Source organism: Sphaerodactylus townsendi, linkage group LG15 (genome assembly GCF_021028975.2).
Source record: "Sphaerodactylus townsendi isolate TG3544 linkage group LG15, MPM_Stown_v2.3, whole genome shotgun sequence".
NCBI lineage: Eukaryota > Metazoa > Chordata > Lepidosauria > Squamata > Sphaerodactylidae > Sphaerodactylus > Sphaerodactylus townsendi.
This window is the reverse complement of record NC_059439.1, coordinates 67,984-87,059: the sequence shown is the minus strand read 5'-3', so window position 1 is coordinate 87,059 and position 19,076 is coordinate 67,984. Positions and strand designations below refer to the sequence as shown.

Below are 19,076 nucleotides of genomic sequence, written 5' to 3'. Positions count from 1 at the left end.
CCCCAGTCCCAAGATAAAGTGTGCTGTAGACCTTATTGAGAACTGAAGCATGTGAGGGATAGACGATTTCTGAAGAATATAGAAAGAACCAAACCTTAAATCCCTGCTGCCCTTGGCCCGCCCCCTTGCCGGGTCCAAGAGCAGCACTTACAGTAGGAAAACAAAGGGAAGAATACCAACATTCAAATGCAGAGTTACCCTTACAAAAGACAGGGGCTTGGCCACACCTTGGAGAGCTGGGGCTGCATTTTAGCTTTCGTTTCCTGGAAGGCTGGAAGGGGGAGGGGGGGGGGGTGAGCCAAGGGGCCCATCCTGACAGAAGCATGCCATTTCTCCTCTCTTTCCTATCATAATAAACATTTACTCTTTAGGCCTTTTAACCGCTTCTCTGTGCAGTAAACAGCCAACCATCATAACTGCTCTCCAGATGACAGAAATCAGCTCCCCTGGAGAAAATGGATGCTTTGAAGGGTTGACTCCAGGGATGTAGGTATAGATTTTTAGGGGGGGTTCAGGGCAGGGCCATGCCCCCACCCTCCCCTGGGGGGTGGGGCCATGCCTCCCCAAGCCCCGCCTCCAGCCTCGGTGCTTATAAAAGCAGCTCTTCGAGGCCAGGTACAGCAGACTCCCCTTCGAGGCCAGGAGCAGCAGTGGCGTAGGAGGTTAAGAGCTCGTGTATCTAATCTGGAGGAACCAGGTTTGATTCCCTGCTCTGCCGCCTGAGCTGTGGAGGCTTCTCTGGGGAATTCAGATTAGCCTGTACACTCCCACACACGCCAGCTGGGCGACCTTGGGCTAGTCACAGCTTTTCAGAGCTTTCTCAGCCCCATCCACCTCACGGGGTGTTTGTTGTGAGGGGGGAAGGGCAAGGAGATTGTAAGCCCCTTTGAGTCTCCTGCAGGAGAGAAAGGGGGGATATAAACCCAAATTCTTCTTCTTCTAAGGCAGGAGAAAACATAAGGAGAAAACATATGGAGTACATGTGCCATTCCCATGGTTGAGCTATTTTATTGTTTTGCACTTCTATACTGAGCAGAAGGAAGGTGATCTCTTTTCTGGGTCCATCAGGGGAAAATATAGTTTTCTCCCAATCCTTGGTCAGGGTAACCCAAGCCTGCCCCACCTTTCTGCTAAAGGGCTGCCTGCCGCTGAAATGAAAGAGCAGCAGGAACAGAGAATAAGGACGGACGAGCCTCCTACTAGCAATGTCGCCCTTCTCCCCCATTCAAGGAATTCCTTCTGTGCCATGCATTGCTGACACAGCTATAAATCCAGAATCACCGGATTAAGCAACCAGCAGTGCCAGCAAAGCGGTTCAGGGGTGGGCGTCTCCTAATGCACTTGTGCATGACAATCTCCTGCTTCATACTGTTCACCATGAACTCACTCAGAGCTTCAAGGATTGTGGCTGAAGTTAAAGCAGACCGGTATGCATGCATGTCGCTGCAAGGTCAGGGACATCAGCTCTGAGCTCCTGTCGAGCTCTTTGGGCTCCCTGGGGGCAAAAAGTGGAGGGGGGAGATGGACAAAGAATGCAGGTTCAGTTATATTACTGAAAAGGTAATTTCCTACAAATTTGCAGGGGGCCTCAGGTCTGACCTGTGATTAAATGCTTAGATGCACGCTTCTCTTAATCTATTAGCAACTGAAGGTCATGGCGTGTACTTCCTGAAAGGCAATTATCTTCAGCTTACAAAGAAGTTATTTTTGAAGCAGCTCAGAACTTCAGGTAAATACTTAGCAGGCAAAAAAAAACTAGAGGAAATACAGCTAGCTAAACAATCCTAAACGCTTAGAAGAAAGACATTAAAAGAATTACAATTTTTAATCTAGGACAAATAAGTAACCATTTGCACCAGATGTACACCGTATGTATGGAGCAAACTCTCCTATGATTTGAAATTCTATTCGATCCTTCCCTGCCAGCCGAGTCCTCCTTGCTCGCCGCGGTGCGCACACATCGTGCCCAGAGGCCCAGGCCATCCTAGGTCGTTTCCCCACTTTCCTCGACCACCCTTTGCTGCGCGCTACTCTCAGCGCGTGTCATTTCTGGCACGCTCCCGGGCTTCCCCAGAGCGCGGGGGTCATCAAAAGGCGCCATTTTGAGCAGTGCCAGGAATGACGCGCGCTGAGGGGGCACGAGAGCGGCAGCGTTGGGGCAGCTGCGTTGTCGCCGACCCTGTAGTGGGGAGTGCCGGGGGACCCTGCGCTACTTGGCGAGAGTAGCGCACAGCAGAAGTTAAGTGGGAAAACGACCCTCGATGTGGGAGCCCCCTGATGTTCTGCCCCCCCATGACGAACTCTGTGCACGTGTGCCCACAGAGAGAGCTCTGAGTGCCACCTCTGGCACATGTGCCATAGGTTCGCCACCACTGCCCTAGGGTCAAAACAACCTAAATTCCATACTACCAAAGGGGCTGACACACTGCTCTTCAGACTGCAGAAATCAGTTTCCTTGGAGAATATGACTGCTGCGGAGGGTGGATGGACTTGTACCCTGCTGAGGTCTTTCCCCAAACCCTGTCTTGCTCGGGCTCGGGCTCCAAAATGTCCAGGTGTTTCCCAACCCAAAGTTAGCAACCCTAAATCTGAACCCAGGTCTTGCAAGCCCTAACCACTTTGTCACTCTTTTCAGAGAGTGGGTTTCTCAGACCTCACAGGCCTGTCAGACAAGAAAGAGCTTCGCAGCCAGCCAAAGAGAAAGAGTGGCCAAGCCCCACACATGCAAAGCAAACATCCGTTTGCATATGCAAATAACACAAACATGACCTTGAAAAAAATTAAAATAAACAGAGCTAATCTTTTAATTTCAGGAAGAAGGGGGACAACTATCTAGGTCTGTTCCAAGTGTTGCCAATAGGTCTGGAGACATAGTGCCCTGCCCAAGGGACCCTGGTGATAGGTAGCAAATAAATTTACTGAAATAAATGGCAGGCAGGCAGGCAGGCGGGCGGGCGGGCGGGCAGGCAGGCGGGCGGGCGGGCGGATGGATAGATGGATTGATGAATGGATGGATGGATGGATGGATGGATGGATGGATGGATGGATGGATGGATGGATGGATGGATGAATGGATGGATGGATGGATAGATGGATGGATAGATGGATGGATGAATGGATGGATGGATGATAGGGTTGTTCGCTGCTCTGCGGCGAGTAGGCAGGAAAAGGCTCTTTGGTGACTTCCTGTCAGGTGTCTGTGGTGGTGCTGCCCCAGTATCTGACTAGCCGAGAGTAACAGTACACGGCAAACGTAACAAAAGTACAATATACAACACCACGGCCCAACATATCACGAAGGAAACGAATAATCCTATTTAAAAGGGCACCAAAGAGCCCAACAAAGAACAGGCTGAACCGTAAACGATAAAAAACTGTAAAGCTGGATATTTAGAGAACACATTATCGGTCAGCAAAAAACCGGGTGGGCCCAGATGGCCTGCGACCACCAAGGAGAAGACCCCTTCACGGTGAGTATCCAATGGGTCGTTTTGGACGGTGTTTAACATCCAGTTCTAACAAGTAAGATCCCAGCAAGCAGTGATTTAGGTCTATCACGTGCATTCTGTTGTCTTTTTGATGTTCCAAATGGTAAACAGTGCTAGTGGACATAATTGTTGCAACTTGGGTGTGAAATGTAAAACGACTTCCTCTTTCACCTGGAGAGAGGGGAAAAATCAGTTTTGCATTGAAGCAGATACAAAGCCGAGCATTTGGGTGACGTCCCATCAGGCCACTTTTGACGACTGCGCGCATCTATCAATACACATTCCGGGGGGGGGGGGGCGGGGGGGCCGCTGGTGTGAACTCCTCCCGCAGGCACCAGCATAGACAGCCCGCTCGTGGCCGGAAGCCCGCTGTGGCCCTTGGGTGAGCCGGAAGCAGGAAGTGGCCTCTGCGAGGGTGACGTGTTGGAGCGCGCGCGGAGCCCGCTGCGGGGAGACGGCCGCGATGGAAGCGCTGTATCATCAGACCAACAAGTAGGTCCGAGAGGACTGGTCGCCATGGCAACCGCGATGCATGGGTGGCGGACCGAAAGGGGGACAGAGAAGAAACCGGGCGGGGGAGGGGGGGAGGGGCGTCAACAGCGCCCCCTATCAGTCCTCATTGAGCGTTTCCAAAGCACCCGGAAGTGCTCACGCAGTGTCTGATAATCTGTACAACGTCCCTGCCAAGGCTGCTTAGCGAATGCGCGAGACTTCTTGGCATGCACATGTGATTCCTTTTTTAAAAATCCCGCTTCTGTCCCGCTTTCTCCTCGTGATGACCGAAAGCGCCTCGCAGCATCATCCCCGCCTCCGTTTTATTCTCATAATAACCTTGTGAGGAAGTAAATTATTTGTCTAATTTATCATCACAACAACAATCCTGTGAGGTAGATGAGGCTGAGCAGCAGTGGCTGGCCAAAGGTCACCTCGCAAGCTTCCATGGCAGAACAGGTATTGCAGCCTGGCTCTCCCAGCTCCTTTTCTCCACCTTATCCTCACAACAACCCCGTGAGGTAGGCTTGGCATCAGGGACTGGCCCAGCAAGCTTTCATGGCAGAGCAAGTATTGAACTCTGGCTCTCCCAGCTCCTTTCCTCCATTGTATTCTTACAACAACCTTGTGAGATAGGCTGGGCTGAGAAGCATGTGACTGGCCCAAGGTCACCCTGCCAGCTTCCATGGCAGAGAGGGGACTTGAAGCTGGGTTACCCAGATCCTAGGTCCGTGGTGGCGAACCTTTGGCACTCCAGATGTTATGGACTACAATTCCCATCAGCCCCTGCCAGGATGGCCAATTGGCCATGCTGGCAGGGGCTGATGGGAATTGTAGTCCATAACATCTGGAGTGCCAAAGGTTTGCCACCACGGTAGGTAGACACACTGACCACCGCACCATGCGTTGAATTAGTTCTTTGTTGTTGGTAATAAAGAATGTTAACCTCATAGGATGACGAGAGCATGAGGTAGCTCAGCAGTTGAGAATAAGGAGAGGTGTAGAAAAGGTGCCACTGCCCGCCCCTGGCACTGACGCATGGCATGGGACGCCTTGCCAGTATCCCGGCTGCTGCCGGCACAGTTTTCTGGCCAGGAGAAGGAACCATTCTCTGGGTTACGCTGGTGGCAGGAAATTCAGACTTACCTGGCCCTTTTGGGTCGTGTATTCAGCCCAAGGCTTCTCAGCGGTGGGAAGGCTTTTTTGTTTTGCAAGCTTCCCCCGTGCTGCTGGAAAGCCTCTCGGGGGGGGGGGGGGGGGCTGCAGTTATGATGCCATAACCGCCTGCCTCACCTCTTGGATGGGACTGCCCTTTCTCTAGAAAGAACAGGACTTCTGCTTGAGCAGTGGCATGGAGAGAACATAAACATTTCACAATATCTCCCCTGTTGCCTTTATCCCATTCATCCTCATGACAGCTGTCATCCACTGAGGGTTAATGGGAATGGAGGCTGAGGCGGCCAGGGTCAGTGGTCTGCCAGCAAGGCCACAGGTGGGGCTGCACTTTGGTCTCCTGTATGATCCTCTGAATTGTTTAAACCCAGATCTAATCTGTGTCCGCTGTGCTGCATTCACACTGGTGGTCAAGTGTGTGGTTCTTGACCTGCATGGGTTGCCGTTGCCAGGAATTGGTATCCTAGAATGTGATAGGCTTGACTCAGCCTGGCGGGAAAAATTAGTAATAAACCAAATGCAAGGCATTTTTTAAACTTCTCTGTCATCTTTCTCTTTGTTAAGTAACTTTTTACTACCACATTTTCAAACCTATTATTAATAGGCTTTTCTGTTTGGAGTCTGCTGGGTGACCTTGGGCCAGTCATGGTTCTCTGAGAACTCTCTCAGCCTCACCTACCTCTCAAGGAGTCTGCTGCATTTATCAGCGTCTTTGGGACTCCTTGCAGTTGAGAAAAGCAGGATATAAATCCAAACTCTTCTTTTAATAGATTGGTCATTCTAGATTGCACTTCTCAGATGCAGGAGTAATAGATCGTTCATTTTAGATCTCACTGATCAGATGCAGGAGCAATAGATTGGAGCAGCCAGCTCCATCAGTATGGCAGCATCATCACTGTTCATGCATTTCTGTAAACCTTGAAGTCCAGATTACAGCGCATCTGATTTCTCCCCTCTTCAGCTTCTGTTCCACACATCTGCATCTTGTTGGCTGCTTTCCGCAGTGCATTGCCTTCAGTCACACCCGTGATGGGCACCTCCCTTCTCTCCCGCATGGCTGTTTCCAGGAGGTGCCGTGGGGCAGAGCATCTCCCCCAGCCAGTATTCTTGCACCCTGTTGCGCTTTCTGTGCCTCTGCCCCAGCATCCGGTTTGGTTCCCCAAGAGGCTTCTCAAGGGGCAGGGCCAAGCCAAGTGACCCCCGGGAGAAGTTCCGGGTCATCAGTTGGCATCAGCTCAGCAATTATTTTGGTTGCTTCTGTTCCAAACCACCTGGAATGAACATAGTATGCCCCCTTCCCTGCCTAGTAACCCTACAGTAGGTAGTTGTCAATAATACTACTGACTGAACTGATTCTCCAAACCCGTGATGTCATATATTTCTGGCATCAGAAGAGCTAACTGTCTTACTTCCTCCTTGTTTGGTCTCCTGGAGGCAATTTTTACTCATCAGAGGTGAGTAGACAGCTAGCTGTTTGAGAACCTGCATCTGCCATTTTTGTTGCCTTCTCCCTTGCTTGACAAGATCGTAATTTTTTGACATGGTTGCTGCATTCATCATCCAAGTTGTTTCGCCATAGTCTCCATTCCCTTCTCATCTGAGGGCCTTGGAGCAGGGATTCTGAACGTAAAACCAAAGTGTTTTCTTCTGACAACTTGCTGGAGGAGGAAGTTACTGCATCATAGTACCACCACTGCTGATGGCTAGAGACCACCAACTTTGCACGGTTCTGGTGACATCAGCATACCATTATGGTTCCATTGAATGTATGCAGCTGCTGGTTCTAGTAGGCTCTGCAGTCTGAGCAGTTAATTGCTTTGGTGCAGGCTGAGCTGTCTGCATGTATTACTGCAGTGGAGCAGTGGAGGAAGGGTTTGTTGTCAGTCTTGGATGTAAAGTTAAGTAAGATTTAATGGAAGCCAGTACAAGAGCAGGGGCCTCATGGCAGCAACAAAGGAACTGGCAGAAGCATGGGGGTGCTGTGGGTGTCGTAGCATGTGCTGTGTGCCAGCAAGTCCACTGCCTTCTGGTGTCAAGTCCTTTACTCTGTAATAGAGGTGTGGAGGAAGATGGATGAGGGGCAGTTGAGGGGAGTGCTGTGTGAAAGTACCATTGCCAAGGGTGGCGTCGACTGCCCTGTGAGGTATCTGCATTGGGATGGGGGGGCATCATCCCGCCTTCTTCTTCTGACTTCAGAATCCTTTTTCTGTGTTCATTTGCCTTCCTGAAATATTTTTTTTCTAGCTGGAGCAACTGATAACTCACTAGTTTCCTGCCTTTTTTTGACAGGCAAGTCCATGAGGTCCACTCATACATGGGACAGCTCGAGACTTCAGACAAGCAGTCAGTCCACTGTGAGTGATCAATACGAGAGGGCAACGCCCCCTTCCCCGGCTTGGTTTGCTGTCACTGGGCTGGGCTTTCTAACGGCAGTTTGTGTCTCTGAGATTCCATCAGCTGTCCTACATGAATCAGACTTGGCTCTCGCTCTGTTCTGAGTTCCTGGCAAGCTGCGAAATTGAACTTGATTTATAGCAGAGGTGTGGTTTTTATTTTATTTATAGTTAACAACCAGTAAAACAACAGTTCATAAAAAAACCAAATTCCAGATTACTTACAAAGAGATTAGAAAGTTAAAATAGAAAGTAAAACTTATGTTCACATTCCTCTGTAGAAATTAAGGGTCTCCTGTCCACCTGCTCTCGTGTATTTGTTCACCTCAACACAAAACCGGACCATATCGCTGGAAACTCTTTTGTCCTTACCCAACAGCAAATAGTTTAATTTTCATTTATTGTCTCTTCTAGCTCATTCAGTCAAAATTTCTTCTCAAAGCCTGTCATATAGAGGGCACTGATGCATAAGAACTACCTCTGGTTCTATAGAATTTCAAAATACTATTTGCTGTTCCCTCACCAGTATATGCCGCTGCTTTATGGTGATATATTTTTGCACCAGAAGCCTGGAGAACTGCCACTAAATAGTTAAAGGTATCCACTTGTTCAGTCTTATTCCCCGAAATAAGACGGTCCCTGTGCCTGGGCCGTTTTCCTGCCACTAGAACCTTCGATCTTGTGGCTTTATTGGTGTGTTTGAGCCATTTTTGAAGGTAGATCAAAAAAAGTAATGGGACTTTGGGGTCCTCATCAATCTGCCAACAGAATAAATTGCCTTTCAAATGGCATAGTGCCAGTCCAGTTCACCCCATGAGTAGCAGGCACCATTTAGAAGAGGCATTCACCTTCCTCTCCCTGCCTTAGAGGAATCCTATTGGGATGTATTTATGCGCAGTGGCAGCAGGTAGCAAGGGGCTGTCTTACAAGAAGTGTTCCATCTTCCCAGGCACTCAAGAGCAGTGCAGAAGCGACATGCGCAATGTTCATGATGTCTGGATAAGCACCACTGGCAGTACCAGCACCTCCCTGCAGTAACCAGATGCAGAAATTGGTTTATTGAATAGGAACACTGAGAACAGGCATCAGCCAGCTTTTCCTGGAACTGAGTCTCAATGCAGCATTTCTTGGTTAATATTCTCTCCCCAAACAACCGTCTAACCCCCACCCTCAGAGTCCCAACTGGTTGAAGTCACCAACAGCATTCCCCAGTAGTGCGGAGTCTTCAGACCTGAACGAAAGATCAGTCCAAGTGCTAATCAGCCCAGAGGGTGAGAAAGTGAAGCACGCATAAAGCAAAAGAAAACAAGCAAGGGGGTTCCCACTTTGCCATTTCTCCCGGGCCTCTCCCAAAGGCTCAAGGCAAGATCCAGGAAAGAGCTCAAGTGCTGACAGGTCATCGCAGGGTCTTGACAAGTGCCAGGGTTGGGTGCAAAACCCGCCCTTTTCCTGTGAAGAACCCTGGATGTTGCAGGTGTGAACAAACTGATTTTTGTACGTGTTACGTGACATTTATCTAGTGGTGCTCAAAGGAGCTCCGTGGCGCAGAGTGGTAAGCTGCAGCACTATAGTTAAACATCTCAGTCCTGATGGAAGTTGGTTTCAGGTAGCTGGCTCCAGGTTGACTCGGCCTCCCATCCTTCTGAGGTTAGGAAAAAGAGCAGCCAGCTTCATGGGGAGACGACTGGGAAAGGCCGTGGCAAACCACTCCGCACAGATAGTCTGCCTAGTGGACCTGGTGACATGACATCACCCCATGGGCCAGGAATGATCTGGTGTTTTCACAGGGGATTACCTCACCTTTGAGGAGCCCCTAGCAAGGGTCGTGATGTGACGTCACCCCGTGGGTCAGTAATGGTGCCTTACCTTTAGTGTTGCTCAATATACAAATGCTCCTGCTATATCTGTGTAACATCTGCCGCATCTGCCCTGAATCTGCAACAGCTGTAGAAGTCCTCTGTTTTTTATGGAGTCATGTACTAGAATGTCATTTCTTTAATTGATTCACTGCCCTAAAAATGCCAGTGTTCATAATGCAGGGTTAGTTCACTGTGATGTTCACTGGTAATATTGTACAGTCACCTCAACTCTCAGTCAGAAACTGGCTCCTGACGCTGCTGAGATAAGTTCAAAACGCAGACAGACGTAAACCGCAAGGGAAGGTGCTGTGCAAGACATGTTTTTACCTGTTTTCTCTGTTAAAGTTACTTTGTTGTTGTCACTGGGGTGCTGTGGGGTTTCCGGGCTGCATGGCCGTGCTCTAGCAGCATTCTCTGCTGACGTTTCGCCTGCATCTGTGGCTGGCAGCATCTTCAGAGGATCAGATCCACACAGCACCCCACTGATTCCGGCCGTGAAAGCCTTCAACGATACAGTTGTTATCACTGCTTCACACAGCATGGACAGAGTTTCCTTACAAAACCAGGCTGAGGATTGGCAGCAAAATGTTGTGCCTGTTCAGCCAGAGCATGGTTTTCTAGCCCTGATACTGTTTGCCTTTTTTCCCTTTGTCCAGTGGTGGAAAACGAGATTCAGGCCAGGATAGACAAGATCTTCAGCAGCTTGGAACGCCTGGAGATCTTTTGCAACAAGGAACCTCTGAACAAGCGTCAGAATGCCAAACTGTGAGTCATCCTCCTCTCAGCTGTCCCAAGTGGCTTCTTTATTCCTGTAAATAACATGAGCATCAGCTGAATATATATGCACACGCACCTTTCATTACTTTCATTAATGTCTTGTTTAGTTGTTTATACATGACTTTTATCCCACTAATTTCCAAACAACTCCCATCGTTTCGGATAAGATGCTAAGTCAACTAACTTCTTCTGTTTGCTGTCCTGTTTTCAAGACAAGAGATATTCGGAGGCGGCCTGCCGTTTCCTGCCTCTGCATAGCAGCCCTGGCAAAGTCTGGTTGCCTCCCATCCAAATACGAAGCCTGCTTCTGAGATCTGACAAAATTTGGCCAGCAGATCAGTGCTTCATTTGAGCAGTTCTGGCAGGCGGAATGCTGAATCAAATAAAGATGGTTTGCACTCCTGTAAAGCTCACTGAAGACACCCTGATGGCTGATTGGTCTCCTGAGGCCGAGGACTCCACTGGGAGCGTCTTGAAATGGTTCCCAGGCAGTTCTGCTTCTTTCACTGGAATAATTCACAGGGGAGCCTGTTATAGTACAGTGGAATTGGTGTCCTGCTGGTCACATTTGCTCTACAAAAAAAATAAAATAAAAAACCAACTATATCAAGCCGCTGCCAGCTAAAGGAGACCAGTTGTCTGACACGGGGTGAGGCATCTCCCTATAGAAGCAAGCCTAACGTTGCCTCTTGGTCAGACCTGTAGTTCATTGGACAATTCTCCTTTACAGTGTTCTTGGAGAATCGCAATAAGTCATAAGGGTCCTCACCATTTTGAGCCTGTGGGCACCCAAGGAATTCTCACAAAGGAAGGTGGACGCAACCACAGAATGACCACTGTGGGACGCAGATGCATGCACAAGAAGCTCAAATGCAGGGGCCAAGAAGGAAAATTGCAAAAAAATGCATTGGAAAGAGGAGAGAAATAATAAATTAACCATGTTGCAGAATGTTCTGCTTGCGTCCTAATGTCTACCTGGCCCTGCTTCCCTCCCCACCCCCGCTCCCTTCCCAACCGTTTGAAAAGAAAAATACATTTTGGTATTTAGTTTAATCATAAAACATTATACAACGTTGGCACCCAACTCACTTACTCACCTTTGCTCCTGGGTGGCCATCCGTGCTCGCCACACCAACAGTGCCTGCTCACAGTGAGCCCAGTCTCTCCGCCAGTGCTGGCTGGCCAAGAGCAGCAGGCCCCAAGCATCCCTTGCCCAGATTCCATTTGCCAGCCATGAGCAACTGCCGGATGGGCCCACAACCCGTAGCACCAGAGAAGGGGGGCCTGCCTGTGATTGGAGGATTGTCCAGGGATAGTTCTTTGCGATTGGATTTAAAATAACAGTGAGGACAGATGTCTGCTCCTACTTCGTCAGCCATTTTGCCAAGAAAAAGTATGACACTGTTTGCAAATGACAAGTATTTGGTGATAGCCATTCAATGAACTATAAATGTTCTTGTATCAAAGCACCCTGTTCAATAATTCACCAGAGGCAGCTCACAAAAATGGGTGATAATTCTCATATTTGTTTGGGACTATATTCTAATGTGGAAGCATACAGTTTTCTTGACTGCTGCACCTCAACTGACCATATAATTGTTTTTCTGTGGAACAATCAGAAACTCTGCTGGGCAGTAGCCCCACCTGGCCATGCCCCCTTAAAACAGAAACGTGGCCGGGCCCGCTGCCTCTGATTCTTCAACACAAATTCAACACAACATAATCCGAATGGCTCAGAGCAGTTCTATCTAGTCTTGAGAGATCAGGTTTCTCCCCACCTGCCCTTCTACAGTTGGGTCTGGAGCAAGCAGAACAGCTTGTCAGATGCAGAGTAGAAGACCTGGAACGTCCATTGGACATCCTTAAAACACCTGATTTCGAGTCATCAGCTGAAGGCAGATACACAGATCTGTCATCACTGGAGATCAGCAGTTGCAGAAGGGCATTCCCTTTGGACAGGCCCTCAGCAATCCTGGAAGATACATTTTTTAAAAATCCCTTCTGCTGAAAGATTATGCCCATGCCGAGCAGGTAGGTGGAGTAGGTGAAGGTCATGTTCTTCTGTTGTGTACACGTTAAAGAGACATGATCAAACTTACCTGTTCAATTCTTGAAAGGTCCCCCAGCTAGTCAGAGAAATCAAGGCTTGACTGACTTCCCTCTGATAAGAACCACCAAATCTCAAGCCAAGCAGCAAAGTTCTGTCTACTAATTTATGAAGTCCACTGCTTACAAGTCTCCAAAGAGGCTTATTGAAGCCCTGTTTTTAAGTGTCCTTGGGTGTGTGTGTGTGTGTGTGTTTTAAATTCTCTAATATTAATATTCTTGCTGTCTAGGGGTGTAGCTTGTCTAGAATGCTATCTTTTGTTTGCTAGTTGAAGACTATAGCAATAAGTTAAGTAAGTTGGCAGACACTTGAAAAGGTGCTGGTGGTTGCTGTGAGGACTGCAGGCACCTCATGGTGGACTCCTCTCCTGAGGGCTTCTCTCGCTTAATTGGGGATTTTTTGGTGCTCACCCATTTTTCATTTCTGCGGCCTTTATTTTCAGCCGAGTAGACCAATTGAAATATGACATCCAGCATTTGCAGACGGCCCTAAGAAACTTCCAGCATCGACGTTATGCGCGGGAGCAGCAGGAAAGACAGCGCGAGGAGCTTTTGGCCCAGACGTTTACAGCGAATGTGCGTTCTACACAGCAGATTCAGGCTGCTGCTTCTGTCTCTCTCCTCTCCCCCCCCAGCAATGTATTCATTTTATCAGATTGGATTTTGAGGAGTGCTTGGCCCTGAGAAACGCTGGTCAAGCTGGCAAAAATAGCATTAGCTGACCCCTGCCAGTCTTTTGCAAAGCATGCTTGCGTAGCAGCACTTGGCGCATTTGGGAGGTTTGGGTAGTGAAAGCGGGGACTCACAGGGTTTTCTAGCATGCTGCGCACACAACGTTCTGTGAAATGTGTGGGGATTCTCTCGCATGCCTAGACTAATGCAAAATGTCCTATATGCGGGAGGCGAACTTTGATCTCCTAGGGCTTACGTTGGCCTCGGTGTACTTTGGGTTCAGTGTTTTGAGGCATGGTAACCAAGGCATTCCCCTTTCCCACTCCTCTGCAGGATTCTGACACCACCATCCCAATTGACGAAACGTTACAATTTAATGAGTCCCTTCAAAATGCGCATCGTGGCATGGATGATCTTATTGGCAGCGGGACCAGCATCCTACGGGGCCTGAGGGATCAGAGAGTGACATTGAAGGTGGGCACAGGATGGGGCGGAGCCCAGGCATTTGTCTGTGCTGTGATGGTGCACATAGTATTTCCCCATTTGGAATCAAACAGGTTTTCAAGATTCAGAACCACAGATTTCCGAAGCCAGCTCTCCTCCTCTTTGTCTGCCTCCCTCCCTTCGCCACCTTGTCCTGGATAGTACGTAATCCACATGACTGACGGTCTCTGAGCCATTTTAGCAGAAAAAGCAGAGGAGGAATCATGGGAGTTTTATGGAGACAACCTGAATTTCAGGATTTGTGAACTTAACAGTTCAATTTTTTAAAGGTAGTTGCAGATGACACCAAATTAGGAGGGGTAGCTAATACCCCAGAGGACAGGGTCAGAATTCAAAATGACCCAAACAGATTAAGAACATAAGAACATAAGAACAAGCCAGCTGGATCAGACCAAAGTCCATCTAGTCCAGCTCTCTGCTACTCGCAGTGGCCCACCAGGTGCCTTTGGGAGCTCACATGCAGGAGGTGAAAGCAAGGGCCTTCTGCGGCTGTTGCTCCCGATCAGAGAGCTGGGCCAAAACTAATTCCAGTAGAGATAAATGCAAGATACTACACTTAGGCAGAATGCATCAATATGTGATACCTGCTTGACAACTGTATATGTGAAAGGGATTTGGGAGACATAGTAGACTACAAACAACATGAGTCAGCAGTGTGATGCAGCAGCCAAGAAAGCCAATGCGTCCATAGTGTATTGTCTAGATCAAAGTGTATTGTCTAGATCAGTGGTGGCGAACCTTTGGCACTCCAGATGTTGTGGACTACAATTTCCATCAGCCCCTGCCAGCATGGCCAATTGGCCATGCTGGCAGGGGCTGATGGGAATTGTAGTCCACAACATCTGGAGTGCCAAAGGTTCGCCACCATGGGTCTAGATCAAAGGATGTAATAGTACCCCTCTATTCTGCATTAGTCAGACCTCACCTGGAATGCTGTGTCCAGTTCTGGGCATCATAATTCAAGAAGGATGTTGACAAGTTGGACCGGGTCCAGAGGAGGGCGACCGAAATGGTCAAAGGTCTGGAATCCACGTCCTATGAAGAGAGACTGAGGGAGCTGAATATGTTTAGTCTGGAGAAGAGTGGGTTTAAGGGTTGACATTGTCACCTTTAAATATTTGAAGGGATGCCATGTTGGTGAGGGAGCAAGCTTGTTTTCTGTTGCTCCAGAGACCAGAACAAGGAGAAATGGACACAATCTACAAGAAAAGAGATTCCACCTAAACATTAGGAAGAACTTCCTGACCGTCAGGGCTGTTTGACAGTGGGATCCACTTCCTTGAAGTATTGTGGAGTCTCCTCCTTTGGAGGTTTTCAAAGAGAGGCTGGATGGCCGCCTGTCGGGAGTGCTTTGTTTGTGTTTCTGCATGGCAGGGGGTTGGACCGGATGGCCCTTCTGGTCTTTTCCGACTCTGTGGTTCTATAATAGGCATTTCTGCAGATATGAGCTGTATTGAAGATACTTCTAGAAAGGGAGCCCTATTAATTCTTAAGATCATCAGGATAGTTGCAGAACTGCAGAGACTGCGAAGGCTGCCTGCCCTCCCCAAACCTGTCCTAAAACAGAATCCTCCCTGCCAGTGGTTCCCAAAGCATCAGGCTGGTGTTTGCTAGCCTGTAAGATCTTCTTCAGCATCACTTATGCGCTGGCCTATCCACGCTCCTCTTTCTTGACTCTTCCACACCTCTTTTCTGCAGGAGGTCACTGTCCTTGCTACCTGGCCTTCCTCCTCTACTCGTTGCTGATCTCGCCCCCTTTTCAGTCCCGCTGCCTGCTGGCATCCTTTGGTTCCACTCCCTTCACAATGCCTCTGTTTACCTGTCTGCCCTTGTTTTGGGAATCCCAGCAACTGCCGGTGTCATGTCACTGGGACACGGCGTCCCCTCAAGTCCCCCCCCCCCCACCTTCTGCTGACCTTCCCGTAGCTGAAGCAGTTGTTCTGATTTCAGCATTCAGTGACTTCCCCTTCCCTTGCTGTTAGAAGGTGCATGGATATTCCGTATTCCCTGCAGCAGGCTCAGTGGCCAACTTTGAATAATAGTTGCAAATTTAAATTGGGTTCTTCACTTACATTAGCACCAAGCAAACCCCAAAGCAGTGTAAAACAGGTTCTTCTGATTCATAATGATTTTTCTTTTGGTCTGTGCAAGGATGCCGAATGTCAGAAATCTGTTATTACATGAAAAATATCTCCCCAGATAACATAATCCATGTGGATGTGAGCAGATATGTAAGATGCTAGTTTCCATCCCAGCCAGGTATTTAATTCTGCGGCTCTAGAGACTAGGACCAGGAGTCATGAGTTCAAGGTGAAGCAAAAGAGATTCCACCTAAACATCACGGAGAACTTCCTTACAGTGAGGGCTGTTTGACAGTGGAATGCACTGCCTCGCTGTGTGGTGGAGTCTCCTTCTTTGGACGTTTTTAAAGAGAGGCTGGATGGCCATCTGTCAGGAGTGCCTCGATGGTGTGTTCCTGCATTGCAGGGGTTTGATGACCCTTGGGGTCTCTTCCAACTCTATGGTTCCAGCGTGCTATTTGTTGGAGACACTTTGCTGGAGTGAGTCTTCCATGAAGGAAGGGTGTGGTGGAATGGCCTTGGTGACCCACAGACGGCACGGCACTTTGTTCTGCAGTGTCAGATCCCCCAGTCAAACAGTAATTCACTTGATGGGTCCAAGGATTTCATTGAAGACATGTCAGGAACGTAGAAAGAGAGTTCTGGTGGGAAACCACGCCAAACTCTTGATAATATGAGTGCAAGGCCCCCACCCCCACACGAGAAGCAAACAGTTCACATTGCCTAGCCCGAGCTCCAAGGCCACAACTGGAAGTGATAAAACTGCACCTGCGAAAGTGAACTCCTCCCCCCAACAGCCCCATCATGACGTGTAGCCACTGAGTCTAGGCACCAGCGGCTGTCCAGAGTGTCTGCCCAGTGACACGAACCCTGTTGCAGGTCATCTGACCCTTGGAAGGGTTTCTCTCTCTCGCTTCCTTGGTACTCTGCGGCCAGGTAGTTGTGCTGGCGACCACACGCCAAGAGTGCCCATGCTCCAGGCTCCTTTTCTGTGATGCCAATTAATGGCTGCATCCGGTGCCCGCATTTCCTGCTGCCCAGTGACTGGTCGTCATGGGGATAACTTACTGGGCTTGCTCATTCCCAGGAAATTAGTCCTCTCGCAACCAGCTGCCGCTCTTCTACGGTGGCCATTTTGAATAACGCATTTGAACAGCGGAGGTCTTTTAAGTGAGCAGAGAACAACTATCAGTCATTAAAACAATGAAGAATTTATTGAAACAAAAAAGCCCACACAAATTCTCTGCATGCTGATGGACTGAGCAGGGGATGCAAGAGAAAGGTGCAGACATTCAGCTCCAGTGTCTAACTCAGTTCATGCTCTCGGTGATCTCATTCCTAGGTGGGCTCATTAACTGGGAAATTACTGTTTGTAAAAGCTTCCCATTATCTTGGAGTCTTTATCCAGGGAACCAGCCCTTTGTCTTCTCTGCAGGCAAGACTCAGCCAGGAGGGGCAGCGTCAGGGCTCTGGTGGGACTCTACTTGCTACTCTGGTTTTCTGAAGAAGAGAAGCCCACTGAGGTCGAAGCCGTATTAAAAAAAAAACAGCTGGAAACAAACTGTTGGTAGCCCCTGGCCCAGAGAGAATCCGGCTGTTCTTGACCAGAGCCGGGGGGGGGGGGGGCTTGGTGGGACTCTCTGTCCAATGAAAGCCAGCCTTGCAAGACCGGATGTAGTTTCACAAGGCCTGTAAGACAGAGATGCTCCACCGGGCCTGTGGTTGAGCACAGCAGCCGGTCCATCTGGCGGCTGGCCTCCCTTCCCTCTTTTCCCTCTCCCCTTTTTCCTTGGTTAACTAGTAGTTTAGTTGTCCCTTCCCGTCTTCTCTATTGACCTCCCATTCTCTTATGTGTTCAGACGCCACGGAGTTTTATGCAAACGACATCTTAACTGTTGTTGTATGCGTTTTTAAGTTGTTATCTCATATTCGGTAAGCCACCCAAAGACTGACCTGTCAGGACAAGGTGGGGTCGAAACTGAATTTGAAAATAAATAAACCAAATAAAATATGAGGAATTTGGCTGCCAATAACCTCAAGTCAATGTACCTTTTTTGTTACTCACTATCTTGATTGGGATTGGTGGATTGGTGGAAGGCTGCCTTCTTGTTCTGTCAGCAACCAGCGGGAATCTCTGTGGGAGTCCCTGTCTGTGAAGCTTAGGTTAGAGAAACTGCAGTGCCTTCTGTTGTGGGTCAGGCACAGAATCGTGTGGCTCTCTTGTCTAGCTCAAAGCAGGGTGGTCAGTGGTTTTCCGCCCTTAAATGTTAAGTATTGTGGCCATAGCAAATGTTTGTATATAATATGGAGATTCATATCTCATTCTGAAGCAAGCAGTGGCTGTGAATGGAGAGAGTGTGTGCATGCTTGACCTCATGGGTATGTGTAATGGAAAGAGTGCCGTGGTGATGAAGGGCAGCTTGTCTTGGTTCTGGAGAGGTGGAGCGTTGCTACTGCTTGTAGAGCACTGGGTGATGCCAGAGCCTTCCAGGAGGGGATGCTGGCTGCTTTCCCCCTAACATTGTCTGTCTTCCTCAGGGCACCCACAAGAAGATCCTGGATGTTGCCAACATGTTGGGCTTATCCAACACCGTCATGCGCCTCACTGAGAAGCGGGCCTTCCAGGACAAGTACTTCATGCTGGGCGGCATGGTGCTGACCTGCGTGCTCATGTTCCTCGTGGTGCAGTATCTGACGTGAGCAGCCTGTGGGCCGGAAGCCCTCTCGTGAACGGTGCTGGACTTCTTTTCTGCCTGAGACTTCCACCATAACTGTGAACTCCTGCCTTTGGGATTGGTCGTGTTCTCTGTACGGCTCCTGCAAGATGGACATTTGGTGATTTGTGGGCTGAATCACTTGGTGATGATTGGCACATGTCACACTGCGCAGTACTCATGTTTTAATGCCATTCTTCAGTCGTGCAGTGGGCCTGTTGCCCACATGATACGTGACTATACGTGAGACATGAGCAGCATGGATGTCCGGGAAGTGATGGGACCGGGAGTCTCTGTCCTTGTGCTCCTCAGAACCAAATGCACAACTGCAAAGGGTGGCTGAGAAGCAGCCATCTGGTGGGACTTGTTGGAGTCGGCTCATTCCAGTGCTGGGGGCAGGGGTGGGCCTCACATGGGCTGGGGAGAGTTTCATTCTTCCCACAACGGTTGAAATAAATGGATCTCCCCATAGTTTCATTTATTCAAGACACCTTTGTTCAAAGCATCCATAAATTCTGGGCCCAGATCTTGAAAACTCTACTCATTGGAGTGGCCCAGATGGAAGTGAAGAATGTCATGCAACGGGAGGGAGTCGTGCCCAAGGGAACTTTATCTGGCTCCGAATACTTTATCAAATAACAGAAGGTGGGGGTGGAGACAAATGTGGGCACAGAATGTGAATGTATGAGTGAGCTGGCCCATTTTTGGAGATTCTTGCAATGTATTTTTTTTCCCTCCCTGTCATCAGGCAAACTGATTCTTGCATGATTGTGAGAAGCGCAGACTGGCCAGTGGCTTCCAGTGCAGCATCCAGGAA

At 49.0% G+C, this 19,076-nt stretch overlaps 1 protein-coding gene across 1 annotated transcript; it reads left to right on the top strand.

Moving 5' to 3' along the window:
- Positions 1-3,883: 3,883 nt before the first annotated feature.
- Positions 3,884-18,730, top strand: GOSR2 (golgi SNAP receptor complex member 2). The gene is made up of 6 exons (XM_048518010.1): positions 3,884-3,980; positions 7,443-7,507; positions 10,062-10,170; positions 12,732-12,864; positions 13,294-13,434; positions 18,084-18,730. The coding sequence occupies exons 1-6, from the start codon at positions 3,952-3,954 to the stop codon at positions 18,243-18,245; spliced, it is 639 nt and encodes a 212-aa protein (XP_048373967.1). The 5' UTR covers positions 3,884-3,951; the 3' UTR covers positions 18,246-18,730.
- Positions 18,731-19,076: the final 346 nt, after the last annotated feature.